Source organism: Platalea leucorodia (genome assembly GCF_965183815.1).
Source record: "Platalea leucorodia genome assembly, chromosome: 19".
NCBI lineage: Eukaryota > Metazoa > Chordata > Aves > Pelecaniformes > Threskiornithidae > Platalea > Platalea leucorodia.
The window spans coordinates 7,396,097-7,419,158 of NC_138841.1; the positions used below are offsets into that span (position 1 = coordinate 7,396,097).

A 23,062-nucleotide genomic window follows, 5' to 3' on the forward strand; every position below is an offset into this window, starting at 1 on the left:
CTCACTGGGTGAAACCTGTTGGCCAGTTTGCATGACAAATCCCTGTCCTGTGCCTGTCCCATTGATCAGAAGGTCCCTTCCTACCTGCCAGAGCAGCTGTGCTTTAGCTGTAGATGGCTGCAGGTTCACCTTGGCTGCTGGCTCTGCTGGAAGCACCGCTGTGTTGTGCTAGCCAGATGTGACGGCTGTGGGATCACTTGCTCCTGGGCTTCTGGAACCTCTGCAGACAGCAACATGCCTCCCCCGCCGTGGCTTTCACTTGCTTCCTTACAACTCGGAGCCAGCACCCCTCACAACTCTGTGCCACAAGCCCTGGGTCCATGCATCAGACCTGTCTGACTGTGTGTAGCTGTGCCCTGTGCTGGGACTGCCATCTCTGTGCACGGACACACAGGAGACCCACAAGCACTTTCCCAAGGGGCTGTAGAAAGATCCTGGTGCGGCAGTCCATCTGGCAAGGCAGATGGACAGTGATGTGCTGAGCTGAGCCCTGTTAGGACGAGAGGTGGTGTGGGGCAGGTGCCCGCAGAACTCATCCCCTATCTTGCTCGGTCATTGCCATCAGCTAAGGGTGAACTGGGGGGTGGCGAGGTTGTCTCATGTGGATGTTGTCCTGCTCTTCTCGACAAAAGGCAAGAGCCCACAAGCAGTCCCTGGGAATGCTGTCCCATTCTGAGGCCTCTCGCCTGCACCACAAGCTGTAGAGCCAGACCGAGACCCTCTCCGTGGGGAATACGGCTTTGAGCAAAGCCCCAGGCATAATGACTCTGAAAGCCACAGGGTAGCTCTGATTGCAGAAAAATAGAAAAGAGAGGATGAGGAGTTCCTGCCCCTCCTTATTCTTGGCACCTGCCCCTTTCTGGGGATGCAGTCCTGGCCAGGCTGTTGGGAGACCCTGTTAGCTGTGCTTGGCAGAGCAAGGGAGAGCTTGTCTCTGCAGAACCCCAGGCTACTGTGGGGTGATGCACAGCCAAAGGGGCAACGACCCCACCCAGGACGAGCCCCACACACTGGCTGCCAGGCTCTAGAGAGCAAAACCCCTGGTAATCCTGCTTCTGTGCCCCTCATAAGGCTCCTGCTACCTCATGGCAATGGCTCCTCCTTCACATCTTCACTGTCACTGTGATTGGCTCCACTTCGCAGGTCAGGGCATTCCACAGATGTTCTTGAAAACCTCTGAGATTAAGAGCATTAGGTGTCTTACACATCATAAACCATGCTGGGACATACAGGTACAACCGCTTGCCAGTGTTCAGTGGAGACTGCACACTGTGAACAAGATCCGAAAAGCTAAAGCTTGCATCTGCACACACCTTTGAGATGTAACCGTGCTCAGCATCTGGGGTTTCTGGGCCGTGCATAGCAAATGAGAGCCACAGGCTGTGTCCAACAGCACCAGCAGGGAGATGCTGGAGTTGGATCCAGGTCTGGTTCATCTCTCCCATTTGAGGGAATGAGCACCAGTCCTTTTCCTACATCAGCAGCTCCCTCCCTCATTCCTGCACAGGGACCTCTGCCTTCGTGTGTTTTGCTGTGCTGAGGCTGAGGCAGTGAGGAGAGGACTCCGACAAGTGGATGGGATTGGGCCTCCGGTGTGGAAGTATCAGCACTTTCACTGTCCTTGTAGGGGTTCGTTAGAGAGGACTCGCAGGTCCTGGCAGAAACGCTACTGTCTTGTAGCCCAGGAACTGTTTTTAAGGCTGGCTGGAGCTGGACATCAGGGTTGTTTCTGATGGAGGACTAAGAAAGATGGGTGTATGTGCTATGTGCATGTGGCAGCAGACCTCATGGTCTTTGAGACTGCTCCTTCTTCAGGGCTCTTGGGATAAACCCCCCAATACTGGTGAGTTTCTGTGCTGCTGGGCAGGTCTGAACTTCACCAGTCTATCAGCCAAAACTCTGGACAGTCAATGGGCATGTCATTCTTTGGACCAGACTTGATTTTGCAGCTTGCTTGTTTTATGTCAGACCTCCAGCATGCACCAGTGTGTTCTCCCATGGTGCTCCAGAAGAACAAGGCAGGTGGCTGCTGCTCCAAACTGCATGCACCTCATGAGCAGCAAACAGCTTGACCCCACCAATGCTGCCTACTGGGCTGGGGCGTTGCTGGGAACAAACGTTTCCTTGCTGTGGCACTTATCCTGCAGCACAAGCATAGTTTAGGAGTTACTGGTTACATGAAAGTCATAAACCCACCAGGCTTCCTGTGAGCATATGAGCAAGTGCCAGACTCCTCCCAAGACAACATCATAAATCCTTTTGTGCACATAAGAATATCCACTGAGTTTTGCAGGCCTTTTTTATGTTGAAAGTATTCATACGTCCTCCTGGAGAGCTCTTGGCATGTTGGCATCCAACCAGAAGAAAGAAACACTACAAGTCACCGCGATGGTCACTTGTGCAGGCTGAGCGGCGAGTGACCTGTCACATCATGCTGGTGGGTGGCCCTGGGACAAAGATGTAGTCACATGGAAACATTTTCAAACAGCAACTGGATCCGTGACAATCCAGGTCAGGGTGGATGAGGGCGGTCATGGGCAACTCAGGATGCTCTGACCTGTGGTGTAGACAACATTGCACACACAGAGTGCCCAGGGTGGGGGGAAACAGTGGGGGAAAAAACAGCCCTGTGTGGGGCTAAGGCTCTGCACCATCTTGGTTTCCTTTAGCCCATGACTGCTGCAGCTTGGAGCTGGGAGCAGAGCAGGGAATGCAGGGAAGGGGAGGATGGCGGAGGGGACTGAGCAGCAGAAAAGCCCTGCCTGCAGTATGGAAGATATATTGCGTGCATGGAGGGAGAGACTGCTGCTACTTAGCTGTGCACTGTCTGTGTCTACACGTGGGAGGTGAGTGCACAGGACAACAGGCAGGTTCCCACCCCTGCCTGAACACGTGGCTGGCAGCTGCACTGCACTGGTGGGTGGTGGGGACGGGAGTTGGGTGGGCACAGCAACTGCCAAAGAGAAAAACATTATCTGGGGAGAGGGGGAAAAGGTGCTGGGCATCAAACCCAGTTGCAACTGAGGCACCATCCCAGTGCTGGGATGGCTGATGGTCGCCCATGCTTAGTTGCCCTGGGTGTCCCACTGGGATGCAGACAACAGGATCCTTGTTTTGGAAGAGGGAGAAGCTGTTTGTGGAAACACAGGGGCAGTAGGATGAGCGGCCAGCTCAGTCCCGCACCTGGGGCTGTCTATTCCTTGCAGTAGGCCTTGGGACCTCCTCATCGTAGCTGCTGTGTCTCCTCAACCCACTCCAAGGCAGCTCCCGCAGGGCTGGTATTGTGGATAGGAGTGTGGGCCCAGACTGGGACAGGGGTGCTGCTTTGAGGCTGTACCATAACCCCACGTTGCCTGAAGGGGTGAAGGAAGGTAAATGGGTTCCCAGATACATTTTTTTCTACCCCAGGAATATGCTCGTGAAATCATCTGCTTTTTTTTAACTCTTCGTTCTGACCCACACCTGGAGCCCAATGAACCAAGTCGCTACTTGCAATTTCAGCTTGTGCATGGCCATCCCTGCTTGCAGAGCAGCAGTGTCTCTACATATGGCCACATGGACAACCCGATTCCTGGAGCAGTAGCCAGTGCTCTGCAGTGAGCCACAGGGCTGCCAGCTGCTTGCCAGCATGTCAGCGGACCAGGTGGCTTTGCCCTGGTGCTTGGCTCTTGGGAGCCAGCAGGTTCATAACTTCAAGCTCAGGCTTCATCAGAAAATGTGTCTCATCCTCATAAAGCCGTGGGTGGGTTGGAGGCTCACTGCAGAAGTGTTGCCTCAGTAAGAGGAGCAGATGAGAGTGAGCAGAACCTGCTGTATGCCATGGGCTGCAGGATCTGGAGTGCCTGAGGGTACCCCATCTGCTGCCCATGGCTAGGGACACAGCTGCCCTTTCGGGAGTGGCTGCTGTGCTGCAGCAGGGGAAGGCCTTGGCATCGCTGAGACCCCACAAAAATCCAGCCCACCCTTACAAGCACACTCTTTCCTAGGGCTGTTTATTGTTTGTACCTAAGACTGATCCACCAGCCAAGACAAGCCAGCTCCTACCATGCTCTGCCCACAGCAGCGTCTGAGACCTCAACACGCCTGGTGCCCAGTGCTTGCATCAGACCTCAGCAGCCTGCGGGCACCAGGGCTGTCCAGGAGCGAGCCCAGGGCTGCTCCTTCTGTGTTGAGGGGCAAAGGCACTGCAGCTCCCGCAGCCGGCAATGCATCCTGCAGTGGGGTTAGCAAACCTTCCAGGCACCAGGAATCCCAGGAGATGGCCAAAGCAGGGGAGCATCCCACCCAGCCCCTTGCCGTGTCTGCACTGAGTGGCTGCAGTGGCGCGTGGCAGGACAGCACTGCCCATCTGTTCAGGAGAGCCCGTGTCGCTGCTGACACCACGTGGGATGCGTTGGTGACAGTGCCGGCGTAGGTCCCCTCTCGCTGCAGGACTTGCTCTGTGCCAGGCGCCCCATGGTGCTCTCGTCCCAGCTCCTGGCTCTGGACAGGACCCCGCAGAGGGGGAGGGCAGGACGGTGCCAGGAAGTGCCGAGCGGTGTTAGGGCTGTTTCTGAGCGATGATGTCCCGGATGCAGGTGTACAGGAACATGTACTGGTCCTGCAAGAGAGAAAGGGGGGTCTGGAGTCAGGTTTCTGACAGAGACCTCCGAGTTGCAGGACTAACCCTCCAATTTGCCTTAAAAGGTCCTAATTAACTAGGAGTGTCTGATGGCAGAGCAGGATTTGTTGTCCCAAGTGGTCCCTGTTTGTCCTGTGTTACCACAGCTGCCCAGAAAGGAAGAATCAGGCCTGGAGCTGTAGTTGCACCATGTTTGTTTCCTCCTGCTTCCTCAGCACCGTGATGGGCATAAGAGGAACGTCCCCGTCTGAGATGGGGAGGAACAGTGTCATCTGACTTCCTCAAAGTGCCCTGGTGGCTTTTGGATGTGCCATGGTGTTTGCATCCAAAACAAGACTGAAGAGCGACTCCAGCGGGGAGAGCTCTGCCCTGCTGGAGTGCACAGGGTCTGGCAGTGACCTGAGGCCAGGAGGGAAGACCTCTGGAGCAGGAGTTTCCCTTGGTGGTAGTCTCAGTGTACCTGAGTCAAGTGCTGACAGTGGATCAGGTAGATCTCTGCAAGCTCTCAGAGGTAGACAAAAAGATCTGGGTGGTTTTAGTCCAGTTGCATTTATTTTTAAAAGATCATCAAAATGATCCATCAGTACCAAACATGGGTCCAGAGGTCTCAGGTCCACTGTGGATTTGATATGAGGTTCTGCTCAAATGCCAGGCTGCTCCAAAATGATGCTAGGCTACAAAACACCCAGGACTGACCACTGCCATGGCAGGTCTCTGGGAAAGGCAAGATGTAGGAAAGGTAAATGGGGTTGTACTCAATGCACAAAGCTGGAGGGCAGGGACAGCCTGCAAATGATGTGGGTCGAAATCACATGGTAGCCAGGAAGGGGGGATTAGGGATCGACAGAGGGGCCCCCGAACAGCTTGCTAATGCGCTGGCTAAGCTGTAAGTCACGAGGAGCCTCCTCCCCTGCCGGCGGTGGGTTTAGCCCCACTGAAGGGCCGGGAAAGCCACAGATCACACAATGGCTGCAGTTCCAGGTCACCAGAGTGTGTTTTCAATGAGCCCAGCCTGATTGTGAAATCTGGAGTGACAACCCAGGATTGACTTCAGACCAGGCACGCTCAATGCCTGGCCAAATGCAAGAGTACATCCCCAGAGACACACGCCGTGCTGGGGGTACTTAAATACCTGGCAGTTATCCATGGACATCCCTCAAAGGTTCATCTTCCCCCTTGTTTGGCTACTAAATCCCCCCCAAAAATCAGCTGATGCCCCCCGCATGACAGCAGTGTGCCCCTGCCAGAGATAAAGCGGTCCTGGCAAGCCCCTCCAGTGATGGAGGAGGCTGGCAGCCACATGGGAGTGGTGTGGGGCTGGAGGGCAGCCCTGCCTGTCCTTTGCTGGACGTGCTGGGATCAGAGCGACCACTGCTTGCGGCAAGGTGGGGAGGCAGCTGCCTCCCCTCAGTGGGGCAGCGGCTTTTGATCGGCGCTTGCTGTGCCTTTATGGGCACATTGTGTCTCTGCTTGGCAAGACCACTGCTGAAATACAAAGGAGCTCTGAAGCAGGGGCAGCAGACGCCTTGCCCTCCTCCGGCTCCCACCATGCGCATGGTTCATATTAATTAAGAACGCGATTAGCTGCTTGCAGGCGACTCTGCAGCTGGGAAGCCCTGGAGAGATCTGCCCCAGTTCTGCTGTCCCCTGTGGGGAGGGTTTCCAGGGATGCTGCGTCAGCTTGTTCAGCTGTTGCAGCAAATGAAGGCACTGTCCAGAGGGCATCTGTGCCAGCAGCACCCATCAGGAGTGGAACGCTGGAGGCCTGTGAGGCTGGGCTGGGCTGGCACAGCATGGCAGGACATGGCTGTGGCACCATCAGACTGTGCCATAGCCCATGTGGCTGCAGGGCAGCTGCAAATGTGGCAGGGTATCCCACTGACGCGGCCCCAGTGCTGGAAGCAGGCAGGGGCTGAGAGCAGGCTCTGAGTGTGGGGGACGCAGCAGGGAAAGGCACCGGACAAGGGGAAACCCAGCGGATTCTGGGTACCCAGGCTGACAGCCGTGTCCAGAGGCCAGGGATGAGCAGGCAGGTTTGTCATGTAGGATGAAACCAGTGCTTCATGCTTTCCATGGCAGAATGGGAAGAGTGCCTTGCATTTATTGTGAGCTCACATGCAATTTAACCTGTTTTAACTCTAGAACTGGATGGAAAGCCCATTTCTGGGAAAAGACAGTGTCCTTAGCCCTTGGTAGCTGGCAGAGGAAGCACGGAATAAATCCCTGCATAGGCTGGACGGGCTCCCAGGTGGCAGGTAGCACCCGGGGGGTGGCCAGCATGCTGCCAGCTCCAGGCAGCTCAGCATCAATGTCCTGTTCTGCCTGGCCCACCACCCTTCCTCCTTTCCACCTACCAGCGTTGGGGTCATGAGACAGCAGCTTCTTGTCAGCTGGAGGGTCACCCCGTAGACATCCACGATTCTCTCGGCCTTCATCTGGTGCAACAGGCAATCCAGGGAGATCAGTGTCCCCATTTGGCTCACGCCACCGCTGCAAGGGACAAGGGAGGGTCATTGATGCCAGGCCAGGCTGAACTGAACCTCTTTGGAAGTGGACGCCAGCCCAAGAAGTCAGAAGCCCCATGAGAAAACATGCAGCAACTGAGTATGGTGGGGATAGGGGAGTGCAAGCACTGGTCTAGGTGGCAGGGAGGCCTGGGCTGACCAGGGGGATGGGACCCCAAAGTGCCCATTGACGGAGCGTGGAGACCCAGCCTACCCTGCCCTGCTGAGCTGTGCATCCCTCACCCAAGCCAGCTCTGCCGATGTGCCGGCTGTGTTGGGTCCTGTGCGACTGTGAGCTCTCCCTGGCTGCAAGGAGATGAGGATGTCAGGGCTGCTCCCAGGATCCTAGCAGTCAGCCCAGGGATGGTCTGGGCATCTCAGCCCAGGAATCCCTGCTCCATCCACACTTGCCCCTGTTTGCCCTCCTTTCTCCCATGTGCTTGGCAGTGCACTGCTTCACCTGACCTCCCAAGACCAGAGCTTCCCTGGCTCCCATGGGCCTACTCTCAACATGCCCCAAGACCTTGGGGTCCTTGGTGGAGGGTAGAGGCTTGCTGCTGGCCATGCCAAGGTGCTGTGCAGCCTGCTGGGTACCAGCTCTGGGAGGCTGCCCATGGATGGAGCAGTAACATGATGTACCTGCAGTGCAGCAGGACAGGACCGGCTCTCTTTCGGTGAGGCGTGCACCGTCTGACAGCGGTGAGGAGCTCCACCAGGCTCTGGACATCTGGCTGTTTCTTGCTGCTCCAAAGCGTGTATAGGAACCGTTGTACTTGCCTCTCCTTTGCTTTCTTCTCCTGGTGAGACATAGAGTTGACATGGCTTTTGGGGAGGGATGGGTGAGTTTGGATGCAGAGGGGGTCCCAGCTCTCCAATCCTTAGGCTGTCAGATGCTTTGCTGAGCTAATTGCTAGGTTCTGTAAAGCTGCCCAGGCAGTCTCTGCTGGGGCATTGCCCATCACCCACGTGGTGGGCATGGTGCCTCTGGCAACCTGCTCTCCTTCCCCAGGGCACCCTGACCTGCCCCTTGAGAGGGAGACTGAGAACTGTGTGGGCCTTTTCAAAGAGGGTCAGAAAGACCTATCACCAATGGGCGGGGGAAGCGTCCAAACCTCTCCCGTGCATCTATGTCCACTCAGCAGGTGTTCTTCTGGATGTTGCAATCTAGATTCCCTCCTGCATTTGTGTACTGCTGGCACTGTGCTCTTGCAGCTCAGACAAGTCTCCATGGACCTTTCAGCCCTTGCCCCTACAGATCTGTTTGCTAGCAGTGAAGAACAGCCCAGGCAGTGGGAGCCAGGCCAGCCCCATCAACACGTACATGTTTCACTTTGAGCTGGATACACCTCCATCCGTAGACAAGCTTCTCTGTGCCACACTGGATGGTCAGCATCTTTGTGCAGAGAGAGTCTCCTTCCAGGGGCCAGCACACCTCACTTGGGACCTGTGTGCAACAGCAAGTTTGGCTTCAATGTTGACGGTTGCCATATTTCAGATCAGTCACCATCACAGGGGTCTGTGATGGGGTTGGACCAAGAGCACTCCCAATATCACTCACGTCAATTCATCCCCTAGCTAAATCCTGGGGGAGTTTTTGGAAATGACAGCAGATTGCAGCCAGCTTCCCTGTTAACACAGAGCTTGCTTGGTAGTGGGAACCTGCTCAGCAAGCGCTCTCCACCTCGGATGGACAGAGGCCATGGGTGCCATGGAGATGCAGCTTGAAGAGTACCAGCTGAGTCCACAGCCATGGACCGCATGGTGGGCAGAAAGAACCTGTCTCCCATGACAAGCAGTGGGAGGACTTTGACACAGGAAAGGTTCAGCTTTAGCCAAGCTGGATCTGCACTCAGGCTTCAGGAGGCAGTGATGAGAGTTCAAGTTTTAGAGCTATGCTAGCTTCCAGCTCCACTAAACAGATCCCTGCTCTGCCATGGTGCAGGCAGGCACAGCGCCTTACCCCCCCCTTCTCCTGCCATGGGAGAAGTGTTAGGATGGTGTGAACGTCCTGTTCCCACACCAGGGTCCAGAATTCCTCCATGGTCAACTTGTCAGGCCCCTGGACAGCCAGATACTCCCTGCTGGAGCTGCAGCCCTGGGTGGGGAATGAGAACGTTACTCTCCTGCTGCAGAGGGGGGCACAGGTGCGCCATCAGCCCAGGCGGCTGCAGGAGAGGACAGGAAAAGAAGGGAAACTCAGCAGGTCAGGAGGCAAAGAGAGAGGAGAAAGCACTGAGGGAGGTAAGTGGGGACAGCCCAAACCGGGCAGGGCCCCAGGAGCGAGGCAAGACACATCGTCAGTCCCCACAGTCCCCTCTGGTCCACACAGGGTCACAGCAGCAGTGACTGATGGAGCAGTGCAGGAACTAGGCAGCAGGGACTGGGTGAGGATGGGAAACAGCCGTGGCAGGACCCAGGCATGGGGGTGGGCATTGCAGCTGGTGGTACGACTCACCGGGACACGCCACACCTGCAGGAGACCTGAGAAAGGGCCCTGTTCCAGCAGGGAAAACTTCACTCTGGAGCGATCATCTGCAAAATATTTGGGAGGTGGAGGGAACCAGAGCAGCCTTGCACTCACACAGCTCCTGCAGACCGACTGCCAGACTCTGCACAGCTGCACAGATCCAACACCCCATTCACTGTTTCTCTGCAAAGGTCCTCCCCTCTGCAGTGCTCTTGTCCAGCTCATGGACACTGGTCCCCAAAAGACAGCCCTGGAGCTTGTTCTGGAGATGCTGGAAGGGAATCCTTTTCTATGGGTGGGAAGGGATCTCTGCAGGTCTCTATCCCAACGTCCTGCTCAAAGCAGATATGTGTAGCGCAGGTTTCTCAGTGTCTTGGCCAATGGAGATCTGCATATTTCCAAGGATGGAGACCCTGCAGAGGCTCTGGGCCCCTGTTCCAATGTTTGGCCACCTTCATGGGAATTCTTTTTTCCTTGTACTGGATAACCCTTCCAAATCATCCCTGTTGCCTCTTGACCTTCCATGGTGCACCTCTGAGAAGACTCTACATTTTCTCTGTGCCCTCCCAGCAGGCAGTTGAAGGTAGCAATAAGATCTCCCCTTTGCCTTCTCTCCTCCAGGCTGAACAAACCCACCTATCTCAGTCCCATACATCATGGGATCCACCCCTGAAACACCTTGGTAGCTTTCTGGTGGACTCACTGCAGCGTTCCAAAATATTTTCTTTTACTGTGGAGCACTGGCCCTGGTCCAGCCTGGTTCCACAGAGGTACAGGAAGGAAGAGGCTGCAAGGTGTCACAGCACTTACATGGGAGGATGCTGGAAGAGGGCCGTGTCTGCTGGTTGCCTGAAGATGGTGTTGCAGAGCTGGCTTCTTCCTTGACAACCTCTAGCAGGGTCTGCCAGAGTGAAAGAGAGTGGAGGAAGGGTCAGGAGGAGCAGGCAGAACTGAGGACTCCTGAGGACGCCTGGCCTTGGCAGTGGGGTGGTTATAGCTGCACATGCAGAAGCCTTAGCAGGGGTGCTATGAGACCACCTCTGGGGTGGGCTGCCAGGTCTGCTCCTGTCAGGAGATGGCTGCATCTCTCTGTAGAATGGTGTTCAGGTAGGTCCCTACCCTGCATGGGGTCTGGGAAGGAGGGGGTCATGGACAGACCCTGATCAGTGCAGGATGTGTGAGGGAGCTATGTGCCTGGGGACGCAATGCCATGGAGAGGGGACGCTTCCAGGACAGCCAGGCACATGGAAACTGGGGCATGGGACCCACTCAGGTGACACTTCTTGGGTGTCCCCAGCCTGACCAGGTGCTATCGCTCCCCAGGTCCCTCCAGTGCATATGGCCATGGCAGCACTCCCTGCACCCTGCCCTGGACAGCTCTCACCTCATACTCCCTCAGGAAGCCCACATGGGACTTGGCTGCCTTCTGGGCGTAGTGCTGAGCAAAGCTTCTCAGCGGGATGGGGCAGGACCTGGGGAGAGAAACTGGGGGTAAGGGTGAGGTTGAGCAACATTAGCAGCATCTAGGCTGTGTCTGCAGTATGTGGACAGGCACCTTCACCGCTCAAATGCTGGAGCCCTTGCAGGTCCCCAGCTCAGCTCTGGCCCATGCCAACCTGCTCTCCCCTAGACAAAGGCAGGTCTCAGGTGTGGCACGACCCAGGGCCCGTTCCCAAGATGCAGCAAGGACAAAGGCATGCTGTTCTGAATGAGGGAGGAGATAATTTTACTATAAAGAGAGATATGTGACCTCCAGATGTAGCCTCAGAGACAACGTGGTAGGTGGGCAAAGCCATACTCAGCCTGACCCTGCTCCCTCCTCTTGGTTTCCATTAGAAGGGACATCCCAAGGCCACCCAGCTGCCATGAGCCACTCCAGTTTGAACCCATCTATAGGGCATCCCTGTGGGCTGGGAAGCCAGGGGCTGACTGAAATGCCTTCCCCAGGACAGCTCTGCAGCTCTTTGGCATTGGGATAGGGGAGGGAGACTGGCACTGGAGGAGGGGAGGATGTGGTCCCCCAAGTCCTCCCAGTGTGCCCAGTGACTCACACCTAACTCTGGGCTGGGCTCCCCATGCTGCAGGGAACAACCAGCCCTGGGCTGCCCCCCCTCAAAACAGCGGGTGGGATGGCTGGCTAGGCTTCCCCGTCCTTCTGTCCTGGAGCCAAGGCTCAAGCTGGGGTCAGGATCCCAGGTTGCTCCCTGAAGGGGCTGTGGATCAGGGTGGGTAGAGTGGCAGGCAAAACACAGCAGGCCCTTACCTCTCTGTCCCTGATAAACCCAGGAGTGGTTCCTCCAAGATCTTTTCCAGGATACAGCTGTGCAGGAAAATATACTGGGACTGGAAGGCAAAGGCAGACAGCAATGTAGAGCGTTGCACCATGCAGACAGCATGAAAGGGTGGGTATGGCACTGCCTAGTGGGCAGAGGGTGTCCTACATTCGTGCCCCAAAAGCCCTACATTCATGCCCAAAAGGCCCCGGCTACTTCAGTCTCAGAGCCCCTGGATCCCTCCACTAGGTCTGTCTGTCTGCCTGTCTTGAAGGGTAGCACTGACATCTTGTCCCAACCCTGAGCACTGGAAATATTTAGATGGGCTGTGGCCATCACAGGCCAATGACATGGTGTGGGTTAAGAATTGTCTGCAAAGGGTCTGATCCTGCTCCTGGGTGCTCTGGGGTGTTTCTGAGCCTCCTGTGAGGGCTCTAGACTCTGCGTGTTGTTGCTGTGGGTCTGGCAGGGCATGAAGCTGCTGGAGACCCCCACAGCCGAACAATTTCCACTCCAGGGGAGCTGCTGCTTTGAGTGGCACTGTGACACAGTGTCAGGTTGGGGACCAGCCTGGGGGTGCTGGGGCTGGCTGGCCAGCTCATCTGTCTGCCAGCCCAGCTAGCTTTTATGCCATGGAGCAAGGGGCCTGGGGGTAGAGGGAGCAGAGGTCTTACCAGCGTCTGAATCATCAGGTAACGGTTCATGCGCAAGGCATAAACAACACCAAATGTGTCCACCACCTTCTCCTGCTTCATCTGCTGCAGCAGCCGATCCAGGGCAATGAAAGTGCCAGTGCGGCCCACCCCGGCACTGAGACCACAGACAGTAAGGGTTAAACATCGCCTGACCTCACAGCCGATGGGCTGCCCTCCCGCTGCTAGACATGGCTCCCAGATGCTGCACCATGGGGCACTGGTCCCAGCACAGCATGGGGTCGAGGAGCCATTCAGACTGCCCTAGGTTGGTGCTGACCATCTCCAGCTGCCCTGTCCCCTGGGATTGGGGGGCAGGCTGCAACCAGAACTGTAATCCCCAATGCCCAAGCAGGAGACTCTCCACAGACCAGCTGTGTCTCCTGGGTACTGCTTTCCCTCCCAGTTTGGGCACGAGTAGGACCCTTGTCCCCCATGCCCTCTCCCATCGTCCTCTCCTGCCATCCCACGGAGCAGAGCCTCACCTGCAGTGCACAAGGGTCGGCCCCGCATCCTTGGTGCTCTGGATATGCTCCCGGACCAGCTCTCTGAAGGTCATAATGGAAGTTGTGGACTCTGGGATCCCGTGGTCGGGCCACGCTGTGTAGTGCAGGTGGGACACGTGCCGCTCTGCCTGGAGACCCTCCTGCCAGGGGGGATGCTGGTGATCAGCGTGCAGCCCACTGGGACAGGGGCACGCATGCACCCCACGGCCCTGGGAGCACCCAGGGGCTTGGGGACACCCAGCTCAGCTGCAGGGAACAGCCAATGCCAGGTCTTCTGCACTGCCTGGTGGCTCCTGCTCCTCTGTCCTCCCCCATGGTCCCCTGCCATGGTGAGGCACGTGGAGGTGGCAAGGAGGAGACGTGCCTTATCTGCCGGGGAACGTGCCCTTGCAGCTGCAGGCTGTGTCCCAGTGCAGGGACATGGAAAGGAGCGAGCAAGAGTGGACAGCAGGGGTGATACACATTGACAGTGACAGCCTGGTCTGCAGGGGATTGGGTCTTTGAACCCTGCTAATGGCAGGGAAAGGAAATTACGCTGCCACCACCACCAAGGAGAAATGCCACTGCATCCCATGCAAACGCCCAGCCCTTGACAGGTTCCTGAGCCCATCCTCTCGGGTCCTTACTCACATGCCACAGTTTGAACTCGCGCATGGTCCACTCCTCAGAGCTGCTCTGCGTCAGCAGGTGCACCTGGACCTGCCCATAGGAGACCGGGGCAGATTCGGATGGCCAGTAATGATCACAGAGGACCTAGAGCACAGGCAAGATGGGGTCCCAGTGAGGCCAGAGAGGCCCCAGGTCCCACTGGGTGACCTTCTGGCTCCTTGGGAGCATCTGGAGAGCAGCAGCTGTGCGGAGAGCTCTTGGGGAGCAGGCAGGGGTACTTCCCCTTCCCACCAGGAGCTTTGCACAGCACTGCCCCATCTCCCCTTTCTTTGGATCTCAGCCTCCTCCAGAGAAAAGGACCTGCATGGGTCTCATCATCCCTGGAGACTAGAGGAACAGTCCATGTGAGGTGTCTCATCCAGAGGCAAGTGGTAGTTTCAGATGCTGCAGAAATATCTGAGGGTGATGGGCATGGTTCCAGCTAAGCTCCACTCCCGCCCTTTCCTACCCCAAGCTAATGCTGAGCTGCACACATCAGCCTCTGTTCCCCCCAGACTGCCTGTCGGGGAAGCTGCGTGGCCCGTGCTCACCCTGAAGCCACATCTGCTCAGGGGCTGGTGGAGGGCACAAACCCAGCCCTGGGCTCAGCTCACATGACCAGGTCTGGGCTTGGCTGGGTCTGGCATGTGGAAGCCCAGTGGTGCCAACCTACCCGCCCGTTCTCCATGCACACTGTCAGCATGATGATGTTGCAGACGTTCTGCTCCCACACCAGCCTCCAGAAGTCCTCTATAGTTTTCTTCAGGGGCCCCTGGGTGGCAATGAACTCTTGCTGGGATGTGTAGCCCTGAGCAAGAGGCAGACAGGAGGAGTTGGCAAGTTGCTGAGGCAAGTGGATCCTGCCCTGGGACAGTCAGTGTCTGGTCTGCTTTTGCGGCAGAGGGAGAAACGCCCGTGCCCTTAGCCCAGGCGGGCACGGTTCACAGGCAGCTGATCTCGGAGGCAGCTGATTTCACAGAAAGCATGTGCTGCCCAACACATGCTCTCTACATATTTGGAATAAAGACGTGATCCCCACTGTTTCCCTCCAAGCAGTTCCTCATTCAGCCTAACCAGGGAAAGACAGATCTGGGTCTTTCTTGTGCTCCCCAGTCATTGCTGAAGGTAGGGTGAGCATGCAAGGTCTCATGCTGCTTCTTTGCCTTTGCCCCTCTGACACACACATGCCCCGTGAATCCACACACCTGCGCGTGCATGCTGTGTGCTCTGCCTGTTACCTGTGAAAATCTCCCGGATGGGGGATGTGGGAACAGCTCCGGGGTTGTTCAAATGCAGCTGCACAGACCAGAAGGAGAAAGAGCAGACAGACAGATGGGGCAGTAAGCTGGGAGAGGATGGGAAAAGGATAGTCCTCAAGAAGAAAGCAGAAAGCCTTGCCGGTCTCCCCACACTCACACCTCTGCATTCACAGCACTTGCCATCTGACGATTTCCATCAATCCCTGCTAATGGGCAACTATGCATCTCCGCCTGACCCCCAACTCCTTGCCAGTCTGTGCCAGCTGTGGCTTCAGTGGCAGCTCTTGCCCACCAGCCCTCACAACCTCAATCCAGGCAGTTTCTCTGATGGTGCCCCATGGCCATGTCTCTGTGGGGAAGGCAAGTAGGATCTCACAGGCATGAAGTTGGCATTGATGTAGTCTGAGTGTGGATCCTCCCCGAGTTGGCTCAGCTTGACCCGAGAGTGATCATCTGAAAAAGACCATACACACATGACCCCCCAAGGTAGCCCTTCACCAAGACATGGCCATCTCCTCTTCACCTGGGTAACACATCAGGAGAAGCCCCAGCAGCTCCGTTAGCTCCATGTACACAGCCAGCAGAGAGGCTCTGTGCTCGGCCAGGCACCTCCTCCCAGGAGAGGTGAGCATTGCCTGCCAGTTGGGTTAGCAGGGGGGTAAGAAAGCAGAGCTGGTATCATGAGGCTTATCGGAGAAGCCATGGGACACTCATGGTCCCTCTTTGGTCTCCAGCTGGGACCCATCCCCGAGCTGGGCTCACCCAGCACCTGCCAAGGAGCCTTCCTGGAGGAGCTGAGGAGGGTGGTGGCTCAGCCCTGGCTCAACCCTTAAGCCTTGAGTCTCCAGCAGGAAAAGGGAAACTGAAGCCCCTTGCAAGACTCCTTCTCCCAGGAGAGGAGCCAGGCACTGTGAACCCTGCAGCGATGCAAGGTGAGCCTGTCCCTGTGCGTTGCAGCCTGAACTCCCGCCCTGGATGCTGGGGGGAGGAGGGAGGAGACAGCACTTACAGGGCAGCACGTGGGGATATCTGTTCTTGGAGATGTTGGCTGGTAGCTCGGCCTCCACCTTCGGCTGCTCCTTCCCAACTTCCTTCAGCTCCTGTAGGACAAGGGAGAGGATAAGCACAAGTGTCTCTCTGGAGAGCTCCTGGCCAACCCAGCTCCCTGCTCATGGCCAACGGCTGTGTCTGGTGGTTCAAGAGAGTCACCTATGCACAGGGAACTTCTCTACTCCCTCAGGATTGCCTGTATACTCTGAGCCAGAGGTGGCTTTTCCCAGCGCCATTTCCAACAGCACTGTTTGTATTTAAAAGAAAACAAGCCCAAGAACAAGTATTGGGGAAAAAAACCTTCTCAGAAATCAGAAATCTGTCAAGAAGCTCAGAGCATTTTGTGCTGAGGAAACAGAAACATCTTGTGCTGCTTCTGCCTCTGTCCTCACTCAGAAGGCCAGAGAAGGGTGATGTGGGGAGGGCTTGAAATCACGGGTGGGACTTTCAAAGGTGCTGGCAGCAGAACAATTCAGAGCCTGCAGATGTTGGCAGTGGGAGCCGGTGAAGCTAGCCAGGTGAATCTCACAGCCTGGCCCTATAGCTCTGAGAGTGCTCCTCGACCTTCCTTTTGGCTGCATGCTCTTTTCTAACACTGTCAAGGCAGATCTCATTGGAACACCACTCAGCATCTTTGCCTCCAGTTCAGGCCTGGCACCCTTAGCTTTGCACACCAGCAGCTACGGACAGTGCTAGTTTACCTCATGCCACAGACAACACATGTTTCTACCAGAACTTGAACAAAAGAGGTTTTGAGCAAAGGAATTGCCTGATCACTTGGTCCATCCAGTCTTTAGCCTCCAAGATTGCCTAGCAGTGTGGTTGGATTGCTAGAGAAATGGGTTACTGTCTCTGGAGATCAGGAGTCCGTACAGACCACCCAACAGCTGGGGCATGAGCTACCTAGAGGGGAGGTTAAGTCTCAGCTCTAGCAGGAGTCTCATCTCACCTCAAACTCCTGGAAAAAAGCGTGGTTAGCACTTGCTGTCTTCATCTCATAGTACTGTTTGAAGTTCTGTATGGGAATTGGCCGATGGACGTTTCTGCATGAAATGAAGTCCAGAGGAAAACTTGCCTTAGCTATTGAGAGGTCTGGCAGGCCAATCAGGTGGCCAGTGAGACAGCCCAGCCTTGAGACCTGCAGTACCTGGATGCACACACAGAGGGATGGTTTATAGCCCACATCATTGCCCAGGGAAGTGCATCCAACAGAGCATTGTTTAAATATTAGGAGGGATTTCAGGATGATGAGGATATTCTCCTACTGCAGCAGCCTTGCAGAGGAGGTCTGGACAATGTATTTCCACTTCCATTGACTTGGAATGGAGCTGGGCAATAAATACTGAATAAATACTGAAAGCCGAAGATTTAAAAAATAACTGAAGGAGAGGAGACAGAGTTGGATTTTTCCTGAGTCAAAGCACGAGAAAGGAAGTAGGTGAAGGACTCTGGGACCTGCAGTGGGGACATGCAGAGAGGGAAGACTCCAGCACTCACCTCAAGCTGTAGGTCACCATTTCCTGGGGCAGGCTGCTCTTCTTGGTTCTAGAATCAAAGCATGGGAGACGTTACTCTTCCCTGCAGTGCAGGGACAGATACTGTGAGTGTATTGTGTACTGCTGGCTCACGGAGCGCCTGAGCAGGCGGCTTACATCAGGCACACTGCCTTGCACACATGTAGGGTTCTGTGAATTAATTGCACATGGGCAGCTGCCCTCTCCCCTCTGCCTTCCGCTTCTGTGCTTGCCAGGCACAGCTCCACTAGCGGGTGTCCTAGTTTGCTTAAATTGCATTTTATACCCTCTTACTGCTCTTCCTCCTGGCCTGGCACTGAAGGTTGGGTTTCTCAGCCGGCATCCACCAGGCAAGAGATGGCTCATCCTCACCTCTTTGCTCTGAGCTGTTTCCAGTAGACCAGAGCAAAAATGGCTGCAAGTGTCAAGAGAAATCCCACAACAATTCCAGCGATTATTGGCATTGAGAGTGGCATTGCGTCTGCACCAGATCCAGCAGCTGGAATCAAAGAGATAGAATGGACAGAAGTAAGAGTCAGAAAGCAGCTGCATTTGCCTTATTTATTATATTTGCTACAGCCTATGATCTCCCTCTGGCTTGCCATTGTCAGGTTGTTGATTATCTCTAACCTGCACAGCCAGGTAGGGAAGATGGCATTCTCCATCTTACCTGAGAACATGGTGAACGTCACTGCAGGGGCTACTGGGTCGTATTTGGTGAAGGCAGCGATGCTGAACCTATGGCAAAGCAGAGTCCTGCCATCAGTGGCAATCTGTACTGAGCACAGCACCCATGCAGCCAGCAGCAGGAAGACCTGGGGGAACAGGGCAGCTGGCTCTATTTTGAAATGGTGTGTTGGAAGAAGCTGGTTTTCTGGCAGAGATTTAAGCAATGTATGGAAATGGTCTTTTCTCCCTTTTCTGCCTCTTGGACAGAAATAGGGAAAGACAACAGTAAGCAGGGAAAATCAAGTTGGGTTGAGTCATTGTCTTCGTTCATGTCAACCCATTAACTGGGTTGACTTGAAAGAGCTGAGCCTGGGTGACTGTCTGAAACAGGGGCACCTCAGCTGGGAGGGCTGAGCCCCGACCCATCCCCTTCCCCATGCACACAGAAGTGCCTGGAGCATCCTCTTCCCTGCAGAGATCTGCCCTACATCCTCCTCCTCCCAGAAGTGTGCACACCAAGCCTCACAGCACCCTGCAGAGCTGACTTCCTTCTGAGCAGGTAACCTGGACGGGTAGGTCTTCTTGTGCCCTAAACGCAAGCTAAGGCTTTCAGTCATAGCTTTTGATTTTAGCAGCCAAGAGTTTGTGGAGCCCAGTGTGAGTCCCCTTTGCCAGAGCAAAGACCTCTTTGGAAACCGAGCCTGCAGATGCCATGGCATGAGAGATAAGGGCTTGTGGATAAATAACTCACTGAAAGATGGGAAACACATCTTTCAGGGTAGAGATGGGCTGTCAGAGGTATCTGCTTTTCACCACACTACTGATGATGATTAACTAGGAAAGCAGCACAGTTTACTGAAGATACATCTTGTCTAGGGCAGCCAAAATGAAAGCAAGCTGTGAAGAGGTGCAAAAGGATCTTCTAGTCCTGAGTAACTGGACAGTTAAGTACATGTTATTCTGTCACGGTAGGTGGGCTAATGACACCCTGACGGCTCTGAATTAGCTGCTACCTTGTGGGAGGTCGATGTGGGAGTGAAAATGGCAGCTGGGAGGCATGGAGGGCAGATACACACTCTCAGAATGACTGGACAGTATTTGGGGGGTGGAGGGGTACCCTGGTCTGTTTGTGCTTTTGTTAAACTCCCCTCGAGGCTGCTGGCAGCTACAAGAGATGGGTCAGGCAGATCCTGGTCTGAGGCAATGCGTTGTAACGTGGACCCAGCTTGCACCCAGCCTGTCCCCTCTCAGCCACAACGGCTGGAGCAGAAGGCCAGATCTGAGGCTGCTAGGGTTAAGCAGTAAGGCTGGCCCTGCCATGCCTGAGAGTGAGTTGGGCAGGAGCCGTTAGCAAAAAAGACTAGATGGGTGTGATGGGCAATCAATCTCAAACCTTCTGAATCAATTGGAGACTCTCCCATGCCAGCCCAGGGATCACAACACCTGTGGTGGGCATGGGATGGGAATGGTGATCATGCAATTCTCCTGCCAGGCATGACAATACAGTACGTAGGGAGAGCCCGTCTGGGTGGGATTTCCAAGGGAATGGCTCTCTGGAAGCTTCCTTTTTTTCCCAGGAGAAGCAGCCATTTCCCACTCTCCTGACGCAGCCCAGCGTTAACACCAATCTCTGTTCTCTGCCAGTGCTGCCCCAAACAGCAGCTTGAGTTAAGAGCCCCTGTATGGCAACACGTGTAAATCTAAAACGACTCCATAAGAATCAATGTAAGTTTTTCATGTAAGCACGGAGTCTGCACACAGCAAAAGTAGAGAGAGCAAAGCAGAAAAGAAGAAAGGAAGGAGAGCCAGCAGGTCCAAATCCAGCACCAGGGACCTTGACTCCACTCACCACAAAACTTAAGGGCAGATCTAATTCTCACTTTACTCATCGGGGAAAGTGAAGCTCACTCTCATGTACACACTCTCTCACGGTCCTTCTTGCTCTTTTCCCAACACTCTCAGCAACTTCTGTCACTAGTCAGCCACCCTTGCTCTCAGTTTCTTTAAACTGAAATGGGACAACCTTCCAGATTCTAGGGGATCCCTTTGTCAGAGGAATTCCTGGGGATATAGTCTCTGTTTGATGAAATTGTGAGCTGCTAAATTAACAGAGGACTGACTGTAGTAGAAAACTACTGTCTGTAGTAGAAAACTTATTTTACCATCAACTATTTTAAAGGTACCCTATAACAAAATATATATGCTTGTACATTCATGTTCCTGGATTCTGTTTACTGTCAAATAAGACTCTATGAATATTATGATCTCTGTGTGTGTCTCATGGGGAACTTGGACCTTAGCCTGTGTGTTTGCTACCCTCAACCTTTGAGCCCTCAGTTGTGTAGGCACCACTTGAACTAATGTTTCCGAATCAGTTTCATTTTTGCACTCTCTGAGTCCGCATGTGGCTCTGAGTCCCATGCAAAAGCCCCACAGGTAACAGCATCCGTTTTAGTTCTTACCCTGGAGGTGGACAACTGCCCAGCTCCCAAGGCAACACATACAGCCCTTGTCAGCCTCAGCTTTCACTTCTGCTCTCCCTGCCCACTTACACTAATATTCTCCTGTATGCCAGCCCTTGCATCCCTCAAACACTGCTTGGTGGAGCAACCCCTGGGGTCCACTCCTGGGGGTCTGGGGAATACGAGGGTGAGGTGGCGTCCAGGGAGCTGGTGGCACCTTGCAGGGACACATGCAGTCCCTTTTCTCCTCCAGCCCCTTCCCCTCAGGAGGGATGCTGACATCTCTCACCTGTACTGTTCGTTGGCTTTCAGCTTCCCGTTGCACGTTGCCCTGGACTGGCCGCACTCCTCTGTTCCCACTGGCACTCGCCAGGTTTCGGGGGAGCTCCTGGGGCTCGGATGGAAGGGATTGGGGATTAGCACAGCCAGGTAGGAGTCCTCTGTCCCATAATAGTGGTCATACCATGTGCTGGACATGCTTTCCTGGGTGGGCCTCAGCACTGAAGGATAATGTACAAGGTGACAGTGGTAGGTAGTCCCAAAGTGATGTCCAGGGGACCTGCTTCCCTCCAGGGAGCCACTGCAGATCAGGATGTGCAGGGGCACTTACCTGAATCATTAGTGGTAGCAATGACGCCATAATACTCGATCTGGCCGTTCTCCTCGCTGAACAGGTCTGATGAAATGATAACCGTGGAGCTGGCCTCCACCTGGAAGATGTCTGCTCGCAGGGGTGGAGGCAGGGCTGGAAGAGGAACCAGCAAGTACAACCTGTTAGCGTGTCCCTGCTCCCATGGACCCACCACACATTGCTCAGCCTGTGACTGGTCCCAGCGTCACTGCCCAGAGCCCTGACCCACTGCAGTTCAGTGCAGGACCACATGGGACTCACAGGCATCTGAAAGAGTCCCCAGGTCTAATTAGCAACACTGGGTGTCTTCTCCTGGGGTCTGTGGCAAGGCTGTGGGAAAGAAGAGGACTCACCCTCCACTGTTGTGCTGCAGATCAGAGTCACAGCCTGGCTCCTCATTGTGTTCATGCCCACTGTACTCACAGTAATTCGGTATGATGAGTTTGGCCCCAGCCCCTCCAGACTGGCCTCACTCGTAGAGACGCTCATGACATACTTAGAGCTGGGAAGTCCATCAGAGAGTCTCTCTGTCACCACCTCATAAGCCTCCACATCTCCAGGAGAGGTGGTCCAGTTCAAGTAAAGTCTCCTTGACTCTGGTAGGCATTGCGCATCCTCCACTGGGTTCGGCTCTGCAAAGGAGATATGGCAGGCTCTGTACTTAATAGGTCAGAGAAATCCCAACCTCAGGCCATGCATCAGCCCAGAGCCACTATGGTCCTTTACTGCCTGTCCATAGGTCAATGGGAGAGGAGCAGAGCTGGACATCTGCGACCTGGGAACCTTCTGTGGCAAGGGCCACAGGACAAGGTGAATGGGTCAGGGCCTGAGCAGATGTCTTATAGGAGAAGCAGACCAATGGAGATCTCTGCAGAGTCTGCCTTGCTTCACAGGTAGCCAGGTCACGAGGTGATGGGAAATCTCTGTGATAGGGCTAGCTAGGGAGGTGACGGCTACCAGAGGGTCACCTTGCTCGTTTCCCTCTTCTCCCACCATGAAGACTTCCCATGCTTCTGTGACCCCCAAGGGCTGATCCAGTCTTGAGACCACCCAGGTGTTTCTCCCCCTTCCAGCCTGCATTCCTCCCATCCCCACAGTAGCGCATACCCACCCATCGGCACTGCCAAGGGTTTGGTGCTGCTCCAGTAGGGCCCGGCCACGCAGCTCAAGGAGACAGAGTAGTTCCTCCCTGGGATCAGCCCCTGGAGGAGGTGCTGGACTTGCCCTCTGCCGAGGGTGTGCCGCCAGGGCCGCGTGCTGTTCCTGGCATCCCGCAGCCACAGCTGGCAGTCGTCCTGCTGTCCAGAGACACTGCCCCAGGAGATGAGCATTGTGTTGTTCCCTTCAGCCACCGCAGAGAGATTTTTGGGAACTGAGGGGGCTACAATGAAAACCACACCAGGGGAGAGTTACTGGCATGCATGTACTCTCTTCCATCCTGTAGAGATACAAGCAGAAGATGGGTAATACGCAAGGAAACTTCATGTGTTCAGTGACAACGTTTCTGCAGCTGCTGGCTGCCACTACCAGAAATGACCTTTAAATGGCAATTGGAGGACATGCAGAGTGAGGAGCATGAGGAGATGGGTTCTTCCTCCTGCTAATTAGCATGTTTCATTAGAGACCTGTCTGAAGGGCTCTGCACATGACTCCCAGCACTCTGCCAGGGGCTGCCTGAGTGTGGGAGCAGAGACCTCTGGATTCCCCAAACAAAGTGCAGGGACTGTGGGGACAAGCACATGAAAAGGCTTATTGTGCTTATCTGC

At 55.1% G+C, this 23,062-nt stretch overlaps 1 protein-coding gene across 1 annotated transcript in view; it reads right to left on the reverse strand.

Moving 5' to 3' along the window:
* Positions 1–4,265: 4,265 nt before the first annotated feature.
* The window catches only part of LOC309598991 (receptor-type tyrosine-protein phosphatase V-like), a 35,873-nt gene continuing 17,076 nt past the window's right edge, over positions 4,266–23,062 (reverse strand). Inside the window, exons 17-39 of the mRNA XM_082330039.1 lie at positions 22,408–22,677; positions 21,650–21,928; positions 21,276–21,410; positions 20,955–21,165; positions 18,205–18,272; positions 17,907–18,033; positions 17,518–17,565; positions 16,970–17,063; positions 15,980–16,070; positions 15,347–15,423; positions 14,385–14,519; positions 13,694–13,816; positions 13,043–13,203; positions 12,540–12,675; positions 11,856–11,935; positions 10,977–11,064; positions 10,403–10,493; positions 9,581–9,657; positions 9,086–9,220; positions 8,447–8,569; positions 7,765–7,922; positions 6,976–7,111; positions 4,266–4,600 (exon numbers count right to left, since the gene is read on the reverse strand). Coding sequence (XP_082186165.1) covers positions 4,541–4,600; positions 6,976–7,111; positions 7,765–7,922; positions 8,447–8,569; positions 9,086–9,220; positions 9,581–9,657; positions 10,403–10,493; positions 10,977–11,064; positions 11,856–11,935; positions 12,540–12,675; positions 13,043–13,203; positions 13,694–13,816; positions 14,385–14,519; positions 15,347–15,423; positions 15,980–16,070; positions 16,970–17,063; positions 17,518–17,565; positions 17,907–18,033; positions 18,205–18,272; positions 20,955–21,165; positions 21,276–21,410; positions 21,650–21,928; positions 22,408–22,677 — 2,903 coding nt within the window. The 3' untranslated portion in view covers positions 4,266–4,540. The remainder of the gene's footprint in view (positions 4,601–6,975; positions 7,112–7,764; positions 7,923–8,446; positions 8,570–9,085; positions 9,221–9,580; positions 9,658–10,402; positions 10,494–10,976; positions 11,065–11,855; positions 11,936–12,539; positions 12,676–13,042; positions 13,204–13,693; positions 13,817–14,384; positions 14,520–15,346; positions 15,424–15,979; positions 16,071–16,969; positions 17,064–17,517; positions 17,566–17,906; positions 18,034–18,204; positions 18,273–20,954; positions 21,166–21,275; positions 21,411–21,649; positions 21,929–22,407; positions 22,678–23,062) is intronic.